The 27,562-nt window shown below is 39.2% G+C and overlaps 1 protein-coding gene across 8 annotated transcripts in view; it reads right to left on the reverse strand.

Annotated features, from left to right (window-relative positions):
- Syne2 (spectrin repeat containing nuclear envelope protein 2) overlaps positions 1 to 27,562 on the reverse strand; it is a 332,720-nt gene that overhangs the window by 243,681 nt on the left and 61,477 nt on the right. For all 8 annotated transcript variants that reach the window (XM_071607983.1, XM_071607984.1, XM_071607982.1 and 5 more), the window contains exons 3-7: positions 9,395 to 9,456; positions 7,969 to 8,064; positions 7,801 to 7,878; positions 7,617 to 7,709; positions 867 to 1,048 (exon numbers count right to left, since the gene is read on the reverse strand). In XM_071607983.1, coding sequence (XP_071464084.1) covers positions 867 to 1,048; positions 7,617 to 7,709; positions 7,801 to 7,878; positions 7,969 to 8,064; positions 9,395 to 9,456 — 511 coding nt within the window. The remainder of the gene's footprint in view (positions 1 to 866; positions 1,049 to 7,616; positions 7,710 to 7,800; positions 7,879 to 7,968; positions 8,065 to 9,394; positions 9,457 to 27,562) is intronic.

Genomic DNA, 27,562 nt, shown 5'->3' on the forward strand with positions numbered 1-27,562 from the left:
AAGGTCTCTGAAGCCTATTTATGATTCTACTTACCTGGACAATGCTACCACATGATGAGCAATGCCTCTGGCACCCTGCTGTTCTTCTAGTGGGGAGATCTCCTACATATTAATCCCTCATCCTTCCTAAACTCCAATGGCTAGAATAACCATTGGTGAAAACAGAAAGAAAATGTTTCCCAAAAGCAGAAATACATTTCTTTAACAATAAATTATGACCACTACCTTCCCTTTATCATCCCCACTTTTTAAAAACACATTGTCTCTAGTTTCTTTGTTTCCCAACTGAGTTGAGTAATAACTAATAAAGTCTTTACTTCTAAGTAATAAAGACTGTGGTTTCTTCATGTAATCATGACAGAATCAAGAGAAAACTTTACGTATTGGTTACTTCCTCACTTATTGGTTAATTGATACATTCAACACACATTAATGGAACACCTAGCATGAACTCTCATTTCCTAAGTCCTGGGGATACATAGTCACTTAAGACATGGTTTAACTTTCAAAGATCTCATAGTGTGGTAAAATCCCTTAAATCTAAACCCATCCTGCAGATGCACAGAAGAATAGTGCCTGAAGAAGAAAATTTCCACACAACAGCAGACCACCTAAACACAGCAATGGGAGTAAGTTTACCCAGATATTTCACTTTCTGGCCTTCAAAACCAAAACTGGCCAAGCTCATGAACTTCCATATTTGGAACACTCACTAAACAATGAAGGGACATAGAATTTTCTCTTTAGGTGTAGGAGGCCTTGGGGTAGCTGTTAAACCCAGTCAGGCCTGATCTTCAGGCCTGGAAGTCACTGTGTTAGTGGAAACAACTGCCCTGTGTCTCTCCGGATCCCAGCAAAGAACTTACCTGGCACATTTGTCTTGAGCCCACAAGAGAAGAACTTTCTTTGCAGACAACTGCCATCGCTCTTGGACTTTGAGGCATCTCTTTGCTGGAGGACTTGAGGTAGGAGATGAATCAGCCACACTCATATCATCCGGGGAAGCTTGATTGTAATTGCAAGAATCAGACTGGGCAAGATCCTCAATCTAAGGAAAGCATGATTGTCATCATGTATAAAACACGTTACCAGGACTGAACAAAAATCCTCAGCCAAAAGAAGATCAAAAAGTATTCTGTAATAGTGACAGCTAACTCTTGGTAAAGGAGCTCTGGACAAATCCTTCAGTAACAGCATTCATCATCTAGGTCATACTTTGGCTTTCCATACTTTCAGACTTGGGTCATTCCTGGCCTTACCCAGGTATGGCATCCCACATAGAAGGCAAGCATCCATTCATTCCGTGACCTGGTTACAGAGCACTTCCCTGAAGCCCAACATTTGCCAAACTAAACCAAACTAAACTAAACTTAGCTCCTGGGCTGCAATATCTTTAGAGACTGAACCAATCAAAATGCACCTGAATCATTAAACATCAAGAACAAATGTACAGGGCTAGGGTTGTGGCTCAGTTGTGGAGTGCTTGCCTAGCATGTGTGAGGCACTGGGTTTGATCCTCAGCATCACATATAAATAAATAAAATAAAGGTACTGTGTCCATCTACCACTAAAAATACTTTAAAAACAGTGGGTGGAGTTGTAGCTCAGTGGTACAGGACTGGCCTAGCATGTGTGAAGCCCTGGATGTGATTCTCAGCAATTCATATAAATAAGTAAAATAAAGGTCCATTGACAACTAAATATATATATATATATATATATATGTTTTTTAAAATATATTAAAATAAATACGTACATTTATTTTAATATATTTTAAATGCATATTTTATAAATTTTATTTTAAATATATGTATATATTTAAAATATATTAAAATAAAGGTCCACTGACAACTAAATATATATATATATATATATATATATATATATATATATATATATTTTTTTTTTTTTTTTTTTTTTTTTTAAAGAATGTACATGCAGGAAAGAAAAACAATTAACCATATGGAAAACAAGTCCCAAGAAAAAAAATAAAATTGCCATTAAGTACATTCCAGTAGTAATTTAAGAAAGCTAGCCTGGCATGGTGGCGCACACCTATAATCCCAGTGGCTTGAGAGGCTGAGGCAGGAGGATCGCAAATTCAAAGCCAGCTTCAGCAAGTTAGTGAGGGCCTAAGCAACTCAGTGAGACCCTGTCTCTAAATAAAATACATAAAAGGGCTGGAGATGTTTTACTCTTAATGTTTTACTCATTAAGCACCTTGAGTTCAATCCCTGGTACCAAAAATATAATAAGTAATTTAAGAACGCTAAATGTATTCAATGAAAGGATAGTTTTTTCTTTATAACACAGGTTAAAAAAAAAATCATATCCAGTGATGGTAAAAATAAGAGAAACTTCTTTTTTTTTTTTTAAGTACTAGAATCAAACCCAGAATTTTGAGCATTTTATGCAACCACTATCTACCATTGAGCTATATCTATAGTCTTTTTTAAAATTTTGAGACAAGGTCTTTCTAAGTTGACCAGGCTAGCTTGGAACTTGTGATTCTCCTGCCTCAGCCTCCAGAGTAGCTGGGATTATAGGCATGTGGCACCACACCCAGCTATGAGAAACTGGAAATTCATATCATTAGTAAACACAGCAATTGGTTCAAATAAACATGCTAATGTTTATGCAAAACTTAAAAAGATAAATCCACAAACATAGAAGTATTTAATATATTTTTATCAAAAATCGACACAATAACCATATAATCAATAGTAATACATGAGCCAGGTACATGGCATATGCCTATAGTCCCTATACTCTGAAAGCTGAGGCAGGAGGATTCCTTGATCCCAGGAGTTTGAACCCAATCTGGGCAACACAGCAAGACCCCATCTCAAAAATGAACTAATTAGAGGCTGGGGATGTGGCTCAAGTGGTAGTGCGCTCGCCTAGCATACATGAGGCACTGGGTTCGATTCTCAGGACCACATAAAAATAAAATAAAGATATTGTGACCACCTAAAACACTAAAAAATAAATATTTTAAAAAAATAAAAATAAACTAATTATAATTATAGATGTGACCAACAAAATTAACAAACTTCATCTGATTGGCATTGATGATAGGCACTGTAATTAAAATGGCAAAACCAATATTCTTTTTTTTTTTTTTTTGGTGGACACAATATCTTTATTTTTATGTGGTGCTGAGAATTGAACCCAATGCCTCATGCATGCTAGGTGAGCGCGCTACCACTTGAGCCACATCCCCAGCCTCCAAACCACTATTCTTTTAAAATATAAACTAAAATTGACCATGCTAAGCCATTAAAGTAAGCCTCAGCTTTTTTTTTTTTTTTTGGTTGCTGGGGGGGGGGGGGGCAGAGGGGTAGGGGAACTTTACCCCTGAACTAAATCTCCAGCCCTTTTTATTTTGAGAAAGAATCTTTCTAAGTTCCCTAGGTCCTCCCTAAATTGCTGAGGCTGGCCTTGAACTTGCCATCCTTCTGCCTCAGCCTCCTGAGTTACAGGGATTACAGGATGCACCCCCACACCCAGCTAAGTCTTGGCAATTTTGTAAAACTGAAATCATTCAGATGATATTCTCTGACCACACTAAAATTTTATTTCATAATGAAGATGAAACAAACAAAAATCACCAAATACTTGGCAATTAAGCAATAAATTCTTATAAATGTATGGGCCAAATAGAGAAATCAGAGTATATTCTAAATAGAACAATAATTAAATTATATTAATTAGAAGAAGCAATATTTTAAAGACACCAATTTCTTCAAAAACATTCCATATATTCAATCCTAATCAAAATCACAGCAAATTGTGTGTGTGCATGAGGAAATTGAAAAAGTTATTTATAAACTCTGGGTGGAAATGCAAAGAGCAAAGAATAGCCAAGATAATTCTGAAGAACATGATGGACAAGATACACCATCAGATATCAAGACTTACTATATAGCTATAGGAATTAATGTAGTGTAGTACTGGTACAAAGATAAATTAATGGAACAGAATAGGTAATCTAAAAAGGGAGTCACCCATTTATGGTTACTTGATTTATGAAGGTGTTACTATAGTAGAGAAGGAAAATGACGACCCTTTCAATAAATAGTTTTGAATCAACTGGGTAGCCATATGGGAAAAAATAATTTTTGATTGCTTCAATAAAATATACTAAAAAAGGGGCTGGGGTTGTGGCTCAGTGGTGGAGTGCTTGCCTAGCATGCGCAAGGCGCTGGGTTTGATCCTCAGCATCATATAAATGTAAAATAAAGATATTGTGTCCACCTAAAACTTAAAAATAATATATATATATACATATATATATGTATATATATACTAAAAAAATCAACCCCATTGTTGAAAGATTGTATATATAAATATGAGACAATTAAGTTTTTTGAACTATAATATCCAATAGGATCATCATTAGACACATGTGAGATCTAAATTAATGAATTAAAATTTAAAATTCAGTTCCTCAGTCATACCTGCCACATTTCAAGAGTTCAGTAGCCATGGAGATATGGTTACTGTTTTATACAGTGTGGCTATGGAACATTTCCATCATTATGAAAAGTTCTATTGAAGGCTGAGGATGTGGCTCACTGGTACAGTGCTCCCCTAGCAGGCTCTGAGTTCAATCCCCAGCACAACAACCAAAGAGGGAGAGAGGAAAAATCCTACTGGATGGAACTGTTCTAGAAAATTATGTAAGAGAATATCTTCAACATACTGGCAACAGGAAAAACACTGTTTTAAAGATGTGAAAACTAATGGCCATAAAAGAAGTTGATAAATTCAAACTATGTTAAAATGATAAATGTCTGTTCATTAAAAAATTAAAAGGGCAAGCCACAGAGTCAGAGAACTTATTTGCAATTTATGTGTGTCCAACAGAACTTTTATCTAGAATATATTTTAAAGCTTCTACAAATCATTACACAAAACATCAGAACTAAAATAAAAAATTTTAAATGCCAAGTGTTAGCAAGGATTGAATTAGAAATCTCAGTTCCAGTGGGAATGTAAATCAAATGATCCCATTAATAAACCATTTAGCAGTAAATAGTTGCCATGGTTTGCAAGTGTCCCCAAAGCTCAAGTGTTAGAAACCTAGAAGAATTAGGAGGCAAGACATTTAAGAAGGGATTAGATTTGAGGGTTGTGCCCTCATGAATGGATTCATGCCATTATAGTGGGAGTGGACTTGTTATAAGAGCTGAAAACTAGCAACAAAAAAAAAATGCACATCAACAGTGAATAATAAAGAAGTTGTGATACATTCATACAACTGTATGTTCACAACAGCAATGGAAATGAAAGATGTATTGACACATGTTACAACAAGATGAACCCTGCAAAGGATGTGAAGTGAAATAACAGACACAACAGAATGTATAGTGTGTTTAAGAGAACACACTTAGAATTCGCTTTCTGTGGAATTAAAGATGCTAAACTGCCAGACACAGTGGCACATGCCTGTCATCCCAGTGACTCAAGAAACGGAGGCACTAGGATAGCAAGTTCAAAGTCAGCTTCAGCAAGTTAGTGAGACCCTAAGCAACTTAGTGAGACCCTGTCTCAAAATAAAACATAAAAAGGGTTGGGGATATGGCTCAGTGGTTAAAGACCCCTGAATTCAAATCCCCCCCAAAATTTGCTAAACAAATCAATAATAAGGATCAAAGGGTTGGCTATATTTAGGAAAGAAAGACAGAGACTTTGAGAGAAGACCTGGGGTGCTGGAAAAGTTCTGCAATTTCATTTTTGATCACAGTTATGTGGGTGTGCTTTTTTAAAAAATTGATTTAACTCTTCTATTTTTTTGCAGTGCTGGGGATTGAATCCAAAGCCTTGTATATACTAAGCAAGTGCTCTGCCACTGAGCTATACCCCCAACCCACATGGGTGTGTTTATAATTTATGAAAATTCATCAAGCTCTATACATAAGACTTCTTTGTGCTTCTCTATGTGTATTAGTCACCAACAAAAGTTAATGTAAAATGTTAAAACAAAGGTTCAAGTTTGTAAATCCTATGGCACAATTCCATTTTGTGGAATTTGGCTCACAGAAACAGTTAAGGTTGTATACAAAGGTTTTATCTTAAGGGTATTCTTTTTTTAAATGACTTATAACACAAATAATTGTGAACACTCTGATAGTTCATTAATGAAATATTTTATATATATCTCCATTAAAATATATATAAATTTAGAAAGGTATTGATTAGAATGGGTTTTCAAACAGTATGGATAACAGGATCCCATTTGTTTAAGATACACAGTTGTCCCTAGTTATCTATGGGGGATTGGCTCCAGGATCTCTCCAGGTACCAAATGTTCAAATTCCTTATATAAAGTGGCAAAGTATATGCATATAACTATGTACATCCTCTGTATACTTTATATCATCTCAATTACTTATAATACTTAACACAATGTAAATGTTATACGAATGATTTTTCTACCATATTATTTTAAAAATAATGAAAAGAAAAAAAATCTGTGAATTTTGTCTCTGAATATCTTATAGCCTCAATTGGTTGAATCTATTGATGTGGGATACATGGATACAGAGGAAAGACTGTACATGTATGAATATATATATTAATTCTTGCTCAGCATGAAGATTGTACATCAAATTGTTTATCATAGTTATCTATGGTGGATTATAAATGATTTTCTTATTATCCATTAAAATTTTGAATTATATTTTACATGCCTTCAAAAGATAATTCATAAATATACCCAGGAATTATAAAATTTTAATATTTTACCATATTTGGTTTTGTTGCTTTTTCTAATTCCATTTCCCTCTTTTCCAAGAGGAAAGAAACCACAATCCTAAATTTAGTCTTCATCATCTTTATGCATATTAGTTTATCATAAATACAAATGCATGTATCCAAAAGTAGTATGTAGTCTGGGTCTGTATGTGTTACATTTTATATAAATTAGTTATGCTATATTCTAGTTTTTCTAAAATAAGCATTGGCTTCCCCACATATTTTTTAAAATTATTTTTAAAGTAATTATGAATGTACATAAAAATGCAATCTTTTAGGTAGTACAGAAAAATTGACACTAAGTCAACATCCCAGGCCCAAAAGAACAATATTTATCAGTCATAAGTTTCATAAAGTCAGGACTAAACTGTCAGTATATCTTGATGTGCCCTAGTACAATAGCCAGATTATCATAAGAGCTCAAAAATCTCTGTGGAAGCCAGTCTCAGTGGCGCATGCCTATTATCCCAGCAGCTCAGGAGGCTGAGACATGAGAATCATGACTTCAAAGCCAGCCTCAGCAAATGCAAGGCACTAAGAAACTCAGTGAGACCGTCTCTAAATAAAACACAAAATAAGGCTGGGGATGTAGTTCAGTGGTTAAGCGCCCCCTGAGTTCAATCCCCGTACCAAAAAATAAAAAAAATAAAAGAAATGCAAGAACAACACCAACAACAACAAAAAAAAAAACTGGCAAAAGACTTGCTGCATATTTTCTGCCTATTTAAGATTTCCAGAGCATCCTCTTTGTGGAAAAGCTTAAGATTGAATCAGGCATTGAGTGACAGTTATGGCATTCCACTCAGTTCAAACTGTGGGAATTAGAGAAGTAACTTTCCTATCATCACACTACTTACATGGAAGTGCAGTATAATTGTCCAAATTAGTCCAAGAATAATGGATGGGTTTCCTTCTATAATATCAGCAACGTGGACATTTATTAGCTTGACCTGGAAATGAAGAAGTGCAGATTAAAAGAAAAAAAAAATCCCAAAGCAATATAATCACTCCTGCAAATTTTCAGGTGAAATTTATACTCACTGATTGGTTTTCTAGGAACTTCAGAGCATGTTCTATATTGAGTCTACACTGGTGTGTATTAGATCCTCTATCACGAGGCTATGAAGTTCAAACAGATATATTACTCAGAAATATGAAATGCATTTTTTAAATCAACAAAAAGTTTCTTTGTGTCACATAAAATCTTACCAACTGCTGTCCTGAGAGTACTTCTAGCAGATCCAAGAGGACATGCCCCTTTCTAATGTCTGCGAATAAGTCTGATATAACTGAGGGAGAGGTGTGCTGAAAAAGGACACAAGAAAAATAATCAAACTCAGATAATTTGAAAAATCATCAAATCAAAAATGCAGGACCTTCAGAATCTCATAAATGCACTTTGTATCTTCAAAAAAGCTAAGATTCAGCAGCAATTTTCTTCTTTTTTGAATTTAATTTTTATTTTATTTTTTAGATACATGACAGTAGAGTGTATTGTGACATATTATACATACATGGAGTATCACCTCTCTTTCTTCTGGTTGCACACGATATGGGGTTTCACTCATATGTGAGCATAGGAAAGTGATGTCCAATTCATTCTACTGTCTTTCCTATTCTCATCCTCCCCTTCCCTTCATTCCCCTTTGTCTAATCCACTGAACTTCTCTTCTTTCAGAAATGGAGTACCTTAAGAATCTTATAAATGCACTTTGTATCTTAAAAAAAGCTAAGATTCAGCAGCAATTTTCTTCTTAATTAATAAAATGACAAAGCCCCTGCAAAGTTCCACATCAAGCCATAGTAAGAAAGGTAGTGGGCTTAATTTATTTCATGGCAAATTTCCAGTAACACAATACTTTTCTGTGTGGAGCTTTCCCTGAGAACTTAAAACCTGTCTGTAAAAGTGACATGAAAGACATTCAAAATCAGCCAGTAGTGGCCCATTTAGAAAGCAGGTTACATTTCTGTAGTAACCTGCTTATGTATTTACCCTTTGTTCAAACTACAACCATTGTATTGGGAAAGGGAACGGTGTTAGTAAGGGACTCATTCATCCTGCATTTAGGTTATTCGAGGTGCTCAGCATCACAGAGAGGTAGGATGGCACACAGATTATGATCAAGGCCTCTGAGTCCAGACTGCCTGGGCTTGTATCCCAGCACTATCACTTACAGGCTGTGTCACTATAGGCAAGTCGCATAACTTCTCTGTGCTTTAGTTTCCTTGACCTTTATCGGGAATAATACTGCCTACCTCACAGAAATGCTGTGAAGTCATTTAAATGTCATAAGTCCTCATAATCGTTACATGTAGAGATTCCAGATAGTGCCTACCATATAACACTCAGTATAAACAAATCATTATTTTTATTTCATCTGATGAAAGAGACATTGCTACTTTTTACTGCAGTGTCCCCTACACATAACAAAAGTACCCCTTATGTGTATTGAGAAAGAATACCAAATACACCACAGCAGAGGTGACTGTCAGCACATTCTCTCATGAAAAGACATTCTGCGACCTTTCACAGGTCACAGGTGCCATCTTTTTAATGGCCTCCTTGGAGTCAAAACTGAGGGAATGAGAAGAGTAGCAAATGTCTTCATAACTTAATTTGCTCTTTTTTCCTCACCTTGGCCAACTGTGAATTTATCCAGCAGGTGAAGGTTTTCTTCTGAGTGTCTTCCTGTTTGGCTACCAGAGGAGAAAAAAAACAATAGTTGCAAAATGAGAAGCCTCAGGAACCTGGGGAATATAGCAAACTTCTAAGGTCTATCACAGCACAAGCTTACCAACGCTCCAGTTCTTAGACTAAATTTTGAACATTCATCCAAACGGTGTTTTACAAATAGCATGTTGACATGAGATTAAAAAAAAAAAAAACACTGGTTAATTGCAAAGGGACAATGGTATTTAATACTTTTTACTGAGAAAACAGTTAACTTCATAGACAGGCTTGATAGTACTGTACAAGAAAAAGTGAGGAGTCTCCAACCCCAAACAAAGTCTTTAAGTAAATGTAACCCTGGAATTATGTGAAGATTTTTATGCCTTTTTTTTTTTTGAGGTATTAGGGCTCAAACCTAGGGCCTTGCCCATGTTACACAAGCACTCTACCACTAAGCTACACCCTAGACCCTGAAGTTATTTTAAAAGGTTCATAGGGTCATTGCAGTTCAGCCTTGACATCTGTGATGAAAATCTGTCCTAGAGAATACACTGAGGCTGAATTAACTGTAAATGAGCTGTAATTCGTCAGAGACCTGGGTTTGAATCCTATGTCTGTGAGACCTCATTTCAGGGAGGGATGAGCCCTCACCTCTAAAGACCATCACGAGAACTGAATGATCCCCCTAAGCACTTGCCATAGGCTCTGGCACACAGTAAACAAAGGAAGTACCAGCTATTTCTCTCATTGATTCTTTTCTCAGTAAAAAGTATTAAATACCATTGTCCCTTGGTGCACACAAGAGATGGGCTTCTTTCCCCAGTCCTCCATCCTGACAGACAGGCAGAAGCAGGAATCCAGATGGCCACCCATCCCTGCACCCAGTGTTCTCAGCCTCATCACTATCATCAACCTTGAGTTCATCTCACATCACCCTTTACTCCTGCTTATGTCAGTCAACACAAACACAGTCACACGCACACACACAAACACAGTCACACACACACACACACTTGGGTCCCACCCACATCCTCTCTCACATTGAGGCTTTGCCTCCTCTTGCAGTTGAAACCCAGCTCTCCCTCCAGGAACTTCCCCAGCAGCCCTCCCGCTTTCTCTGATATCATCAGACTATCTGCCTGTTAAAAGCCATCTACCATGCCTGTCATTTCCCATTATTTCTGCATGATTTGGGGGGGGGGGCAGGTACTGGGGATTGAACTCAGGGGCACTGGACCACGGAGCCATACCCCCAGCCCTATTTTGTATTTTATTTAGAAACAGGGTCTCACTGAGTTGCTTAGTGCCTCGCTCTTGCTGAGGCTGGCTTTGAACTTCTGCCTCAGCCTCCAGAGCCGCTGGGATTACAGATGTGCACCACCATGCCCGGCTTTCAGCATGAATTTAGCTTCTTCCCTACTGTCACTCTCCAGTACAGTCCCTGTCTCATGGTTGGCAATTTCAATACTCAACAGTGATGGAAGTTCCAACCTCCCAGCCTCACTATTTCTTGAATTTCTCTTCAATAAATGTGTCTTCTGCCCTGCCTCCCTCACTGTCCTGGTCACACACAATATTTTTCATTACTAATAACTACAACTCCTCCATAATCTCAATTTGGCGCACCTGCTTTTAACATCACTCCCTGTCTATCGGATTGCCCCTACTAGTAGCCCAATTCCAACAATCCTTTAAGCCCTCTGGCAATTCCAAGTCACTGGTTCTTCTTGCTTTTCACTGTCCTTCATCCCCTTGAGATCCTTCCTTCCATCCTTTTCCATTTTAAATTCCATGCTCAATTTTTACGGCACCTCACCCATTTCGTATTTGCTTGGCGCTTCATCCTACAGGCATGCTGCTGAATGTGGCTGGGGAAGCCTTCAAGAGTGCTGACCACCTCGATGCTGTCCAGTGGTCACCTTATCCTGGCCCCTCCCATCCCCAAATGGCAATTTCACAACTTCTCCTTCTTCCTCAAACATCCAGTATTTGCCCCCATTCTTACTGTCAGCCAAGACCCTGCTTTTCCAAGTCACTTAGTGATCATCCGACCCCTCAACTAAGAACATACCAAAATGGTCTACCACCAAACCACAAGCTCAGATGAACTAGCCTTGCTCATGGCTAAAGCCAGTCTCTTCCCTCACATGCTAGATCCTATCCCTTAGCACCTGCAAGGACATTTTGTTCCTTTCTTTTCTGTATCATTTTGGACCATTCCTATCACAATAGACTCATTTCACTCATATGTGAGCATAGGAAAGTGATGCCCAATTCATTCTACTGTCTTTCCTATTCCCATCCCCCCCTTCCCTTCATTCCCCTTTGTCTAATCCACTGAACTTCTCTTCTTTCAAAATGGGGTACCTTAAGAATCTTATAAATGCACTTTGTAATTCTCCCATTTAAAACCAAAAACCAACCTTGACCTCAGTTCCCCATAATCATATCCCCTTTGTGGCAAAAAGCCTCAAAAACAATTTATTTTCACTGTCCAAATCCCCTCCTCATTTTCTTAATTGATCTCACATCAATCGGGTCCTCTTCATTCCACTGAACCTGCTCCCTCACCCAGGTCTCCATGAATCAAGGTTATTAATGTCTTCTTCTCACTAAAACCAATGGCTGATTCTGTCTTCATCTTACCAGACCCATCAGCAGCACCCAATGCAGAGGACCTTTCTCTCTCTCCCCCTGATTCTAGGACCTATCCTCTCAATTTTCCCTCCTACATCATTGGGTGTCTCCTCTCTTTCTCTCACAATTCACAGCTAATGCCTTTGGAAACCTTCACAGGTCCACTTTCCAAATATATTCAGGATATAACCATTTCTCATTATCTCCATTACCATCACCAAGAACCAAGTCACCATTACCGCCACCTGAATTACTGCCAGCAAGCCATGGTACCGCTAAAACGTTAGCTCAGATGAGGAAAGTCCTCTGCTCAAAACCTTTGTGGGGGCTTCTCGCCTCACTGCCCAACACCATCCGGCCCCCAGCTCTTTCCCACTTGTTCATTCCGCGTCAACACACCAGCCTCCTATTTCCCTCTGTCTCTCTAGACCCATTAGGTACTAGCTGTCCTCTTGCAGAAATGCTCCTGTCACAGATTTCCACAAAGATAACCTTCTCCTCTCTATCAAATCTTTGCTTGAGATGACACCCCATCCCTAATGACTCCCCTACCCACCCTATTTTAAACTGGAACACCCCAACTCCTGTTCCCTCTTGTCCTGCTCTACTTTTTTTTTACTTCCGCACTGGTCACCTTTTAACATTCTATGTAAGTTATTTATATGCTGTATTTATTATTTAACATCTCACTCGTCTCCCAATGGAACGTCAGCACCATTCAGCCAAAGACGTTTTACCTGTGACACGTCTCCAGTACCCAAAAGAGCCTGGTCCAGGACAGACACCAAACAAATATATACTGAAATAACAATTCGATCATGTGAAAAGTATTACCGCTATCCTTCTTTGCTTGCTATATTGGGAGGCAAATGAACCTTTATGAGTTTATATTCCTTTCTGTTAAAGTTATCTGCTCTACTTTACAAGGCACTGTTTTTATTTCACTGTTCCCATCTCCCCTTATGAATCTCATCAATTCCATCACAATGGACTGAAATTGTTGGTATGTAGCCTGTCACATGAGTAGGAGCATGACATCGAATTCAAGTTTTCAAATAATGTTTATTTTAGTGAGAGTTCTGATTGAGAAACCGAAAAAAAGGGCTAAGCTGAGCAAATGGGAATGCAGGGTGTTACAATTGTTTACAAGTATTGTGACCAGTTAAAGGTGGCACACACCTATAATCCCAGTGGCTCGGGAGGCTGAGGCAGGAGGGTCGCAAGTTCAAAGACAGCCTCAGCAAAAATGAGGCGCTAAGCAAATCAGTGAGACCCTGTCCCTAAATAAAACACAAAATAGGGCTGGGGATATGGCTCAACGGTCCAGTGCCCCTGAGTTCAATCCCTGGTCCAAAAAAAAAGATGCACTTAGTCTCAATGTAATTTTTTTCCTTTTTAAATCCATGTCATTTTTCATGCATTATCAGTTTAAGTTAGTCATAGCACAGTGACTTACCCTTTCTAGCATGCTCCATAATGGTGAGCTACACAAGCTAACAGGACACTCTGGGCTTTTGAGAGTTATTGCTATTTTATATTAAGCCCATGTTGCAGAAGAATTACAAAGAACCGTTAATTTTGCCCTAGTAGCTCAAAATGTTACTAAGTCTCCTGGAATTTTGAAATATGATTGTCCCTAGTTTCAGCAGGTGATAGAACAATAAATTTTAGACATTTAGACACTGAAGGCTAATTTTGTTTCTCAATAGAAAAAAAGCTGGAGAACAAGATTTTATGACTCCAAGATCAAGTTACATGCATACAATAACATTAAACAAGTAAGGAAGGACCTAGCCATTCCCAATAATAAAGCAGAAGTTCAAAATAAAGACAAAATTAACAACAATAAAAGAAAAAAAAGGTGATTCTTTTTTCTTATCCTGAAGGAACTGGGGAGGATTTTTCGTCTAAAATCTAATGGGGGCGCGGGGGGGGGGGGGGGGACTAATCAGGTCCAGGAGACAGAGTCTGCACCATCTTTAGGGTTGGAAGGGCAGGGAAGACAGCAAAATGCACCACAAAACTGGGTGCAGAACAGCATCAGGTGCCTAAGGTGTATTCCATGTCCTCTATCTGGAAATCTCAGTCAAGACAAACTACTTTCCAATAGGATAAGTGATCATTTCATGTCTATGCAATACTGGACAAAGAGGGTCTTGACGCTGAGCAAACTAGGAACTATGCACTTTCCCAGACTAAGAAAACAGGCAGCAGCTAGGCTGTCACAGTGACTCGGGACACTGAGGCAGGACGATCACAAGTTCAAAGCCAGCCTCAGCAACTTAGTGAAGGCCTAAGCAACTGGGTGAGAGCCTGTCTTTAAATAAAAAAATAAAAAGGGCTGGGGATATAGCTCAGTGGTTAAGCGCCTCGAAATTCAATCCCTAATACTCACACCTGCCCCCCCTCCCCCCACCAAAAAAAAAAAAAAAAAAAGAAACAAGGAAGAAAGAAAGGAAGAAAAGAGGCAGCAAATTCAGAAGTCTAATTGGATTACTATATTGGACCATCTAATCTTATCTCCGAGGTTGCACTGAGGACTAACCCCAGACACAGGTATAAACCTGAATTTAAAATAATCAGAAATTTCTTGAGAAACCCTAAAGTTGTCCCTGTCCTAAAGTGATTAAACTTTAGAAATAGAAACAAGGGAAAAGGCAACAGGAGGAGCAATTGACAAATCCCCGCAGGTACTCTCCAGTTAGCAAAGAACAGGGCACAAACAGGCCTTTCAGAGAAGAGTGTGGAAAGGCTTCTTCCTGCCTTTTTATTCATTGTTCAAACTTAGAGAACACCTCTTCATCCTGGAAATAGGAACCCTTTAAATGGAACAAAGACCGATTGCTTAACAGCAAAAGAAGGTGTCCCCGGAGCAATTAGACACCTTTGTAGCAGCTCAATTAAACGGTTTTCTATGTGCCATGCCATTTATCCCTTGACACACTTTTCTCACGTTTTTCACACTGCCTTATCCCTGAATAGCAAAATTAATTCAACAGGAACGGGAGCCAAATAGCTCACCCAACAGTAGGATAAGTAACCTTTTGTTCTTTTGAAGACTGAACCATTGGGCGAGAAATGATTGAGAGACGTGTGCTTAAAGCAACATAATAAAACTCCTATTAGAATGGTATGCACAGAATAGTACCTTTTAATCAGCAGGTGTTGGGGGAAAAAAGCAAGAAATAAAGAGAATAATAGAACAAATGATAAATTTTGTAAAAATGCTAAGAAATAGAAAACGAGAAATTATCCCAAATGTTTGAGGTGAATAAGAAATATATATTTATATATTTGTAGAAAATGTAGAGAGTAAACTTCATTCTGGTTCATATAATCGTCCTTGATTCTCATTCTTAAAAAATGACTGACTGGGGCTGGGTTGTGACTCAGTGGTAGAGCGCTCGCCTAGCACATGTGAGGCCCTGGGTTCGATCCTCAGCACCACATAAAAATAAATAAATAAGGGCTGGGGATGTGGCTCAAGTGGTAGCGTGCTCGCCTGGCATGCGTGCGACCTGGGTTCGATCCTCAGCACCACATACAAACAAAGATGTTATGTCCGCAGAAAACTAAAAAATAAATATTAAAATTCTCTCTCTCTCTCTCTCTCTCTCTCTCTCTCTCTCTCTCTAAAAAAAATAAATAAATAAAATAAAAGGCATTGTGTCCAACTACAACTAAAAAATAAATATTTAAATATATATATATTTGACTGAATATGAGAAAGGAGGCAAAGATTTTTCTCTAGGTGACATTCCCAGAAAAATAACATTTAATCCCTGAGTTTGTTCTTCATCAATCTGCCTTTGTGAGTTGACAGTTCATGTCTGTAGCTGGTAGAGAGCTAAACTGAAAACAAACTGATTTAAACTTAAGGGTGCAGATTTCAAAGCCATTTCCAAAGCTCATAGTAAAACCTCCATGTCTGCTCAGTCTCAGCGAGTTCCTGGGGTTTCACAGAAGTCCATCCACAATGTCGGCTCCCAGAGTCTGCCCTGGTAGTGAGGCTCAAAAGCAGTTTCCTAAATAAAAAGTCACCAGCTTCCCCCTTCCACCTAACCAAGAGTGACACGGGATTGAAAGCCTCTCCCAGAGTCTTCCTCACTGTATCAGTGAAAACCCCTCCCTATCCAGGAACTTGACTTCTCTATTGAAAGCTGATTGACAACAGGTTCTCTGCACACAGCCCCAGATTCATTACTTTGACCTTTCACTCTCATTAAAATCCTTTGACCATTCCCTAAGTCCTTAATGAATAAATTATAAAATCTTAGCCTAATATTCTCAGTTAATAGTAATTTGGCTCCAATCTACTTTTTCCTGACACATAATCTCTCAAAGACTCTATGCATATCCTATTTCTCCAGCCAAACAATATCCACAATTCCCCAATTAAGTGCCCCCTTTTCGGCACTGCCATTCGGTGCACCTTCTGGAATGGCCCATCTTCCCATCTCCCTCTGCACCCCACAGCTTCAGCACTCAGCACGATATGCTTGCTGTTCATGGGGCATTTGATAGATGTTTGTTAAAACAAAATATATCCTCTTCAAAAGTCCCCTTTCCTAAAGTAAAGCAGAAATCATTTCTTCTGGCTCTAACCCTGGCAACACAACATTGAGTCCTTTCTCATTACAGATTGTGAATCTCTAACATGAAAATCCAAAATGCTTCAAAATCCGAAACTTTAAGTGCTGACATGATTCCACAAGTGAAAAATTTCATACCATGAAACTTTGTTTCATCCAAAAAAATTATTAAAAATACTGCATAAATTATCTACAGGCTAAGTGCATAAGGTTTATTTGAAACATAAATGAAATTTCATGTTTAGATTCAGGTCCCATGCCCAAGAGACTTCATTAATATATATGTAAATATTTCAAAAAAAATTTTTTAAATCTAAACCTGTAATAGTTCAGTTTTAAGCACTTTAGATAGGAGATATTCAACCTGTATTATTGTTATATGAATAATCTATAATAATCATAAAAAATTCAAACAGTACACAGGGATATAAAATAATAGAAATTAAAAATTATTCTTAACCTTCCAATAATCCCCATTTCTTCCTCAGCAATAACATTAGTTAATGGTTCTGCAGCATTCTTCTAGATGAACATCCTTTTAGATATTGAAGAACCGTTAACTAATAAGGAACATAAATTCTAAACATAAAGAATATAAATTCTAAAAGGCAAAGAATCGTTTCTGTTGGTCTCTGGGTCCTTAGCTCTTAGGATAGTACCTCACAAAGAAGAAGGCACTCCATCAATATTTGTTGAATGAATGAACATCTGCACACATACACATTTAATGAATATATACAATATAGTTTTATTTTTTAAGTTGATAATTCAAAAAGCAGAAATTTAAGTATACTGCTTAAAGTAAAAAGGTATCTGTTAGCCAGGCTTGGTGGTACATGCTTGTAATCCCAGCAACCTGGAGAGGCTGAGGCAAGAGGATTATAAGTTCAAGACCAGCCTCAACAACTTAGAGAGACCCCATCTCAAAATAAAAATAAAAAGGGCTGTGGATGTAGATCAGTGATAAAGTGCCCTGGATTCAGTCCCAGTCCTAGGACGGTATGGAAGAAGAGGCACTGCTGAAGAAAGACACTCCATTTGTGGACCGCTACTCTTCATATTTCCCATACGATACCAAATGTATAGAGTTTTTCCTCAGATTAAGCAATTCTCCAATTCCATGATCATCTACAAGTCAATTTTTTAAAAAATATTTTTCAGTTGTAAATGGACGCAATACCTTTATTTGTTTTTTATGTGGTGCTAAGGACCGAATCCAGTGCCTCACACATGCAAGGCAAATGCTCTACCAACTGAGCTACAACCCCTGCCCTACAAGTCAATTATGACACTGCCTGGAATTAGTGTAGAGGTCACAGGTAGATTGCCTCTTACTTCAAATGCCAATCACAAGTAGTGGGTCCCCAGGTTACCTACGCTTTTATTTGACTTGGCTACAAACCAGGGATTCCTAAGACACACCGCCTTAGGTTCAGATATTTGCTACGATGGGTCACAGAATGCACCTGAAATTTGCGTTTACCTGAGTAAAGAATATGATTTTTACAAAACAGATGAACAGACAGATGAAGAGGGACACAGGTCAGGGTCTGGAAAGATCCAGAGCACAGTGGTTTCTATCCTGTGAAGTTGGGGTGTCCACCCTCCCAACATGTGAATGCATTCGCTAACCAAGAAGGCCTCTAAAACCCCATACTTCAGGGATTGTTTTTATGGATGCCTCATCACACAGTCATTATCAATTATTAATTCACTATCTGGCCCCTATACACTCTATGGAAGATGGGATGAGATGGCTGGAATTTCTAACTTTCCAGTCATAACTTAGTCTTTCTGGTAACCCACCCCCATCCTGAGGCTCTCTGAGAGCCCATCAAAAGTCACCTTATTAAAACAAAAGATGCTCCTATTACCCAGGAAATTCCAAGGGCTTTGGGAGCTCTGTACCAGGAACTGGAGTCAAAGACCAAATATTAGAACAAAAGATGCTCCAAGTACTCCTGTCCCTCAGGAAATGACAAGGGTTTCAGGAGCTCTGTGCCAAGAATCAGACAGAGACCAAACATGTATTTCTTATGATGTCACAGGCCTGGCCTAATGAGACCCAGTCGCCATTTACTGAAACAACGCTGCCAACTCACTGTTACCTAGGACTGGCACGGTAAGGATGAAAGTCAAATTGTGTGACAATGTCACAACACATTTTAGCCATGCCTTCTAACAGCCATCCCAAAGAATCTTAATCAAGCTGTTATCCAATAAAAAAAAATAACTTTAAAAGAGGGAGGTGCTGGGGCTGGGGCTCAGTGGTACAGCACTTGCCTAGCGTGTGTGAGGCACTGGGTTCGATTCTCAGCACCACATATAAATAAATAAAAATAAAGTTCTATCAACATAATAAAAAATATATTTTAAAAAAAGCTGCCTCTCCTATTGTTTCTCGTGGAGATAACAAACAAAACAAATAAACAAATTAAAGGAATAAAAGCACACAGGCATGCACAATCAAAACAAGAAACACCTTAAATATTTGAAGGATAAACCAGAAAAGGCCTGTTATTTAACTACAGTGGGGGAGAATATTAACTCATGGAGATGGGGAGAGGTAATAATGACAGTACCCAGAAGTAAACAAACAAACAAGAAAGGAAAAGAAACAGTCTCAAGACTGAGACCGCCCCTTGGGAACTGGTAGGGTGAGTTTAGGAAATAACTCCTGGCTGACAGAAGCCAAAGCACAGGTGCCACCGCCTCTCAACCTTCCCAAGTTCCACTTCACACACTTCCCCCTGGAGAGCCTAAGACGTCACTATGGAAAAGCAACATTCTCCTGCCACCCCAGGACTGAAATCAGACTCCCCCCTCCCTGCCTGTCCTCAAACCAGCTCGGGATTTCACACCACCATCCTTGCCACCTCCCGTCCTGTCATCCTCAAATCCTGCCAACTCTGCCTCCGCACTGCTCCGAAATATCTCCTCCCACCCCACCTCCACTCCTCTCCGGCCCTCTTCCCTCCGGTTCAATCTGCTATCAGCTTGGCCTGGAATGCTTCCCTGGACCGCCAGGTCTGCTCTGCGTCCTTCCAATCTGTTCTCCCCCTCAGCCAGGAAAGCTGACCAGTTTCTCTTTTCACCCTTGGTTTCTCCAGCTTCACTGGAGCTACATCTCCAATGCTCCTTGCTGTTCTTAGGATCAGCAGCAAAATCCTGAACAGGGCCTGTGAGGCCACTTGACATCTCTCCAACCTCTGCACACCCCATGTACCACATGCACCCCACATGCTGGGCTCCAGCTGTTCTGGCCTCTGTCAGGGTCTCTACAAACCTTCCTCTCTGCACCTAGTTTAAAAAAAAAAAAAAAAAACACTGGCTCTAGAGACAGACTACCTTTGTTGGATCCCATATCTGCCACTTACTGACTGTGCACCTCAGTCTTCTCAGGGGACAGTAATACCTACTTCATGGAGGTGTTAGAAGGATTAAGTACTCTACTGACTTAGATCTGAGGTCAGCAAACTCCAGCCCACAAGCCAAATTTGATCTGCTGCCTGTTTTTGTAAATAAAGTTTTATTGGAACATAGACACACTATTGGTTTACCTGTTGCCTGCAGCTCTGTTCATCTACAATGACAAAGTAATTAAGACAGAGACCCTGTGGGACTCAACACCAGTATTTCCTACCTGCCCTTTACAGAATAAAAGTCTGACAATTCCTGGCATAGACTATACTTGGTCTACACAATAAATATTAGTTATAACATGGATAAACTTTGAAAATATTCTGCTAAGTAGAAGAAACCAGTCACAAAATTCTATATATTACATGACTCCATTTTTATAAAATGTCCAGAATAGGGAAACCTATAGAAATGGAAAGCAGATTAGCTGGTGGTAGAAATGGACCTGGGGGTGCTGATAGCTAAAGGTTATAGCATTTGGTTTTAGAGGTGAAAAAATAGTCTAAAATCCAGCATGGTGATAGTTGGACAACTCTATGAATATGCTAAAAACTATTAAATTAGACACTTGTATTAGTGAATCGAATGGTATGGCATGTGAAAATTCTGCATGCAGTACCAGGGGTCCAACCCAGGGCCTCACACATGCTAGGCAAGCATTCCTCCGGTTCCATTGGAGCTAAATCTCCAGCTCATGCATTTTATCTCAGATTATATTGTAATAAAGCTGCTCCCCAAAAATTTAGCTAATATCTGAGATTATCTGATTCATATCTGTCTCCTCATCAGCAGCAGGCTCCCTCCGAGCGGGGGCCATGTCTGACTTTGCTTCTTGTTTTGCCTGGAGCACCTCCCACAGTGCTTTCCACGCTCTATGAGCTCAGAAAATACTTGTTGGATGAGTGTTACATAGCTGGGGGAAGAGGGAGCAGGAGTTTGTTGCTATTTTTCCCAATCAGTGGAGAGATACAAGTGTTTCGTTCATTAGGAAAATATATGACATACAAACAGTGATTTCTCCTGAGCCTTAGCATGTGGAATTCAGCCACAGGAGCAGGCCACACCCTTGTATAAACACCTGAGATTTTTCACACTAAGGCTTTTGTTTCTAGCCTCCCTGGAACATAGCTCCTGGCTCTCTGACTAAGCAAATCTGATATTTCTAGCCCAAGAAAATGAGCCTGGAATACAGATGAAATGGCTAGAATCAGGGTGCTGCCTCTCCCTCTTCTGACTCACCTGAGTTGCTCAATAAATATCTGAGGAATGAATAAATCAAGAAATGACTCCATTTCTTTTAACACATATGTGTTACTCTTTGCCTCCTCTCTTCTTTTCCACATAAAATTGTGAATGCTTTCCTTGTGAAAAATCAAGACAAGGGAGCCTGACACTTTCATACAGCTCAAAAAGCACGGTAGGAGGTGCTCCAGGCAAAACAGGAGGCAAAGTCAGACATGGCCCCCGCTCTCAAGGAACCTGCAGCTGATGAGGAGACTGGTACTGATCAGGTCATCTCAGATTAGCCAAGTGTCTTAGGATGCTATACAGTATAAGAGAGGTATAATGAGATTAATATCTCAGAGTTGACACTCACAACTCAAGCTCAGGCTTGCTGAAGCAAGACATGCCCAGGAAGAAGTGGGAATTCAGAGGAAGGAACCATGACACTTCACAAAAGCCTGCCAATAAGGGCTCCAGTGGGCATGGTGGGGGGTGGGGGACAAGGGGATACTGGGGATGGAACTTGGGGACTGAACCACTGAGCCACATCCCCAGCCCTATTTTGTATTTTATTTAGAGACAGGGTCTCACTGAGTTGCTTAGTGCCTCACTTTTACTGCGGCTGGTTTTCAACACGTGTGTCTCCTGCTTCAGCTTCCCAAGCCACTGGGATTACAGGCGTGCATCACCGTGCCTGGCTCAAGTGGGCGCTTCATAGGTGAGAAAACTGTTGCTCCCAAAAGATGAAGGATTTCTATTCACCCATACAGTAAAACATTTTTTGAGGGCTGGGGTTGTGGCTCAGCGGTAGAGCGCTTGCCTGGCATGCATGAGGGACTGGGTTTGAATCTCGGCACCATGTACAAATAAATAAAATAAAGGTCCAACTAAATAAATAAAGTCAACAACTAAAAAAAAATTAAACAAAAAAAAACATTTATTGAAAGCCTGCTCTGTCTCCTAATGCGCTCTAGATCTCATATCTCATGCAGAAGAACTTTAAATCCAGGTGTATCTAATTCAAAAATTCATATTCTTTTCATTACAATTCAAAATTGGCTGAAATATCAAATCCATGGCCAATCCAGCTACCACCCTCTTTCTCTCTGCTCCTTCAAACCCAAAACGTCCACAAGGAGTTGTCTATACACTTTGTCTTCACTTCCTTACCTCTTACTCACTTCTCAACTTATTATAAGCTGGGTTGACAGGTCATTCCCCTGAATTCTCAGGTAGGCCACATACAACACAGCCATTGATGAACCTAATAGGTGCATCTCAAGACTTATCAGAGATTTTAAAACCTCTGACTCATCTCCTACCCTCTCCTTCTTGAAATACTCTTCATCTTTGGAGTCTATAATGCCACGTTCACCTGGTTTTCTTCCGACTTCTCTGAACACCTTTCTCAGGTTCTAGCACAGATTTGTCTTGCTTTTCCTATCTCTAACGTTCTTCCTAGATCTTTCTACTCTTTTTTGAGATATTTCCATCTACTCCAATGGATGGAATCAATTACCATTTATATACTAATGACTCTCAAACCTTGACCTCCAGCCCAGTGTCTATTTGTCCTGAGCTTCATTAGATTGTTTTCTGAGCACCTCCACTTACTTATTGTATAGACACCTCACCCTCAGCATTTCCAGAGTGTCATCATCTCTCACTAACTCCCTCCTCCACCAAAGCTGTTCTCCTGCACTTTTTTTTTCAGTGAATGGTTCCATCATCCATTCATTTGCCCAAGAATAAACTCATTTTTGATACTTTCCTCTCCCTGATTCCTCCATACTCAACCAAAAAATTCCCTCTTGAATACCTGTCACCTCTAGATTGGGGACACCATTTTATCTCAGCTGGACCCCATAATAGACTTAAACTGGACTTTCAACTTCCACACTCATTCCCATAGAGACAAATCCTGCAGCCTGGGGGATTTCTGGAACCAGAACGTCTTTAAGTATGTCTTTACTCAAAATCATGCAACTGTTCCTCCTAGGTCTTAGAAAAACTTCCAAACCCCTGCATGTTTCAAGTCCTTGTAGAGCCCTTTAGTGCCTTATTTTTTCACATTCTCCTTCCCACTCTGGTCCTCAGTCCCACTGAACATCCCTCTCCTAGAGTATGCCATGTTCAGTCTGACCTTCTGGCCTTGCATCCGCCCATCCTACGCCTGAAGCACTCCTCTCCCTGCATGTCTGTTAACATCATTTAGGTCAAAGCTTGGGAATCAATAGCTTCCTCTGGGAAGCCATCCCACACTCCCAAGTCTGGGTTCGGTACCCCTGCTCCATACTTCCACAGTACCAAGCCTTCTCTCTCTTGCAGCACACACCACATGATACTGTATGAGTATGTGTACTCGTGTGAATCCCTATAACCAGAAGGTGAGTTTTAGAAGAGCATGTGCTATGTACCACCCTGTGTGCTCAGCATGGTGCCTTATATATAAGAGGTGTTAGAAAATATTTGTTGCATAATGAATGAAGAAACAAACAGGACTCTAAGAATAAATTAACCTATGCTTATGAAAAGCATGACCAGTAATGGAATGGGTATCTCTTACCTTAAAAAATCCTACATCTCTCTTCATCTTGGGCCTGATATTTCAGTTCCCCTTCGCCGAAAAATTGCTTTAAAGTGTTGATTAAGTCACCACCTTAACTTACTACTTCCTCATACATTCTCTCTGAGGCCCACTCTAGTCAGACTTCCATTCCCACCACTTACAAAGGTAGCTAACTTCATCAGAGCCACCAGCAAGCCTGATTGCCCCAACACAGTGTTCTCCTATCTACCTTACTCAAGAGCTCTATAGTTTCAACAGGTGGGCCACTCCTCCTTCTTGAAGCCCTGGCATCTAGAGTTTCCACGCCATCACACCCACCTGTTTTTCCTTGTGTCCCTGGTACTCCTTCTCAGTGTCCTTTGCTGGCTTCTCCCCTTCTGCCTGACCTTTAAACACTAACACATCCAAAAGGTCCGCTCTTGTTAAACACCACACAGGTGATCTCGCCCAGTCAGTCCAGGGCTGTGAATGCCCATGTAGTAGCTATGTGCTGTGGTCTTCCGAATCTCTACCTCTCCCTTATTCTGGACACTTACAACCATCTATATACTTCACTTCTCCGTTTGGATATCAAAGAAGCATCTCACACTCACTGTGACAGAAATAAACTCTTGATTTCTCCAAAACTTATTCATCTACCAGTATTGTTCATCACAATAAATTACAACAACTTCTCAACTGCTCAAGGCAAAAGAGAAATTCTCCCTAATTTGTCTTTTGCTCTCACCCCACACATCCCCAATATTCACAAATATCTTAAAAAGTCCCTGATTGGTTATGCCATTGCTATAACCCTGGTCCAAACTACCATAATACCTTATCTGAACTCCCACAAAAGCATCCTAATTGGCTCTCCTGTTTTCCTCATTCTCCCATATAACCAGATCATATTACTCCTCTAATTTAAGCCATCTAGGCAGGCATGGTGACAGGTACCTATGGAGCCAGCTACTCAGGAGTCTGGGTGGGGCAGGAGGATCTCTTGAGCTTTGGAGTTTTAAGACCAGTCTGGGTGACATAGCAAGACCCTTTTTCAAATAAAATTAAAAATGAAGCCTTCCAATGGTTTCCCAGTACACGTCTCCTGGACAGCTGTTGAATCTGCTTGGCTCAGCTCTGCCTAGCCTGCTTCTCAAAACCAGCTCAGGCCAACACAATCCAGCCACACTAGGCTGCTTTTGCAAGTTGAATTCACCAAGCTTCCCTCTACCTTTCAGCTTTTCCTTGATCTCCTGCCTTAAACCAGAATGCTCTTACCCTACTCTTTGCATAGCAGCCCTAGTGTTATTCAATCAGTCCTAAATTGTCCCTCTGCAGTTAAAGAAATCACCCACTCTACTGAGCCACCCCCAGCCCACATAAACCCACTTGAATCCTCCATTTAGCACTTACCACATGCTGATATTTTTCTTGAAAACATATATATATAGAAATTTCCTAAGTTAAACATAAGCACCAAGGGTTTGTGAAGCTTACTGGAGTTGTTCACCTTAGTATTTTCTTACCTGAAGTAGTACATGACACAAAGTAGGTCTTGGGAAACATGCTGCAAGAATGAATCAAAGGACAGATTCATCTGTACTCATAAAAACTGACCATTTAGTGTAATAAAATGGTAAATGTGAATTGACCTGTACTTCTGAAATATTTTTTAATGAAAACATCAAACCCCCAGGAAGTTTTTTTGTTTTGTTTTTGCAGTACTGGGGATTGAACCCAGGGCCTCATGCATACTAGGCAAGTGCTCTATCACTAAACTACATCCCCAGAAAAGACCTCCTGGAAGTTTGGGCAATAAAACATACAGAATGAGGCAGACAGCAGAACTACAGGGTAGAACTCATCCCCACTATTTAAAATCCTACTTAACTGAAGAAAAGGCTAACAATTCCAATGTTTTGGAAAGATCTTAAAATATTCTCAAATTTGAAAAGGGTTGTTTTGTCCTGCATTTGATCCATCAGCCTTTTACCTTGTAATATGACACTGTTGATGCAAAAGGTAAGCCCTTGTGCAGTTAAAGGCAAGAAAAAAAAAAAAAAAAAACATTCGACTAGTGAGGGCTACTCACCCCACAAGCCAACAGCAAGAATGTGTGAGTATTTTTTTCTGCTATTTTCTTCCCATGCTAATTCAACATACATCACAGAACCTCAATGATCAGATTATTCATTAAAATGTGATATCTCTTATAGGGCACAGTGGTGCACACTTGTAATTCCAGTGGTTCAGAAGGCTGAGACAGGAGGAACAAATTCAAGGCCAGCCTCAGCAACTGGCTGGTGCCCTTAACTTAGTGAGATTCTCTCTCAAAATTAAAGGAAAAAAAATAAAATTAAAAGGCTGGGATGAGGCTCAGAGGTAGAGTGCCCTTGGGTTTAATACCCAATACCAGGAAAATAAACACATAAAAATAAAATAAAATGCCTCTCCTCCAAAGATACACTTATTAAAAAACTTCAAAATATTCCATTTCTCTTATAAATCATCCATATGCTTTCATCTACCACTTTAACATGACTCTACAAATATATGGTGGTATTAAACTCTCACTCTCATATATGTTAAAAACAACAAATGTGGTTATCTTTTATCAAAATTTCCCTGAATGATTTAGAAAAAAATGGAGTCATTCAGAGAAATTATAATTGCTGATGTTGAAATCAGATCACAAAAGTTATCTAAGGGCACACTTAGAATGCCCTCCAAATTTCAGAATGTTAGATCACAGACTAAACCCATCAAATGCTTATAAATTAATAAACTACATTAGCCTCTTAATTCCCCATTTTCAAAGTGATATTTTGAACTTTAATTTTTTTTCTGATACACTACTTCAAACTCTGAATAATTACAACCCTGCCCAACACAGATGCATACACAAAAGCTCAGAAAATCTTCTATCTCTCATGGGGCTAATTAAAAAGGATTTTTTATTTCTATAAGGAATGAATGAGATCTTTGTTAACCCACTTTAACAGGACTCTAAATGACCCTGGATTTATCTTGCCCTAGTTTTCAAAATGTAACTGACCCAGAATAATATAATCTTATCTCCAAACTCCTGGCAGAAACAGAACTAAAGTTCCCAGAAGCCAAAATCAAACATGCAACCTAAGAAAAAATAATAATATATACATATGTATCTATCTTTTTCCTGAAAATTACTATATACTACAAACACCACAAGAGCTCTTATTTGATTTTCACTTAATTGGTGTTTTTTTAAAGATGATAAAGCTTTATAATGCCAAGGCAAACAATCTTCCAAGAAAACACAGCAAAGGACGATATCAACTACTACGATTATCAGAACTTCCTGGAAGCTTTGTGTTATTATGGTACAACACTGATAGCCAGTGAAGGACTGTAACTTGATTGTTTTCTCTGGGTGTAATAATCATCCAACCAGCCAAAACAGACCCCAGGCGTGATTTGCTTTTACACATAATAATTGAGCAGTCTAAACTGGTTAGGGAACCAAAATTATTAACTGTTAATACACATCTCTTTCTTACCCCTCATGCATCATTTCCATCAAAATTTCACCCAGAAATTTTCTTGCAAAGGGATAAAAATTCCACTTGGAAGATTTTTTTATTAATCCAGTTCCTTTTTCTAAGACGTCACAGGGATTCATTCACAGCCACAGGTAGAACAGAGTCTGTCTTAGAAACATGATACTAAACA

This window comes from Marmota flaviventris, chromosome 2 (assembly GCF_047511675.1).
Source record: "Marmota flaviventris isolate mMarFla1 chromosome 2, mMarFla1.hap1, whole genome shotgun sequence".
NCBI classification, from domain to species: Eukaryota; Metazoa; Chordata; class Mammalia; order Rodentia; family Sciuridae; genus Marmota; species Marmota flaviventris.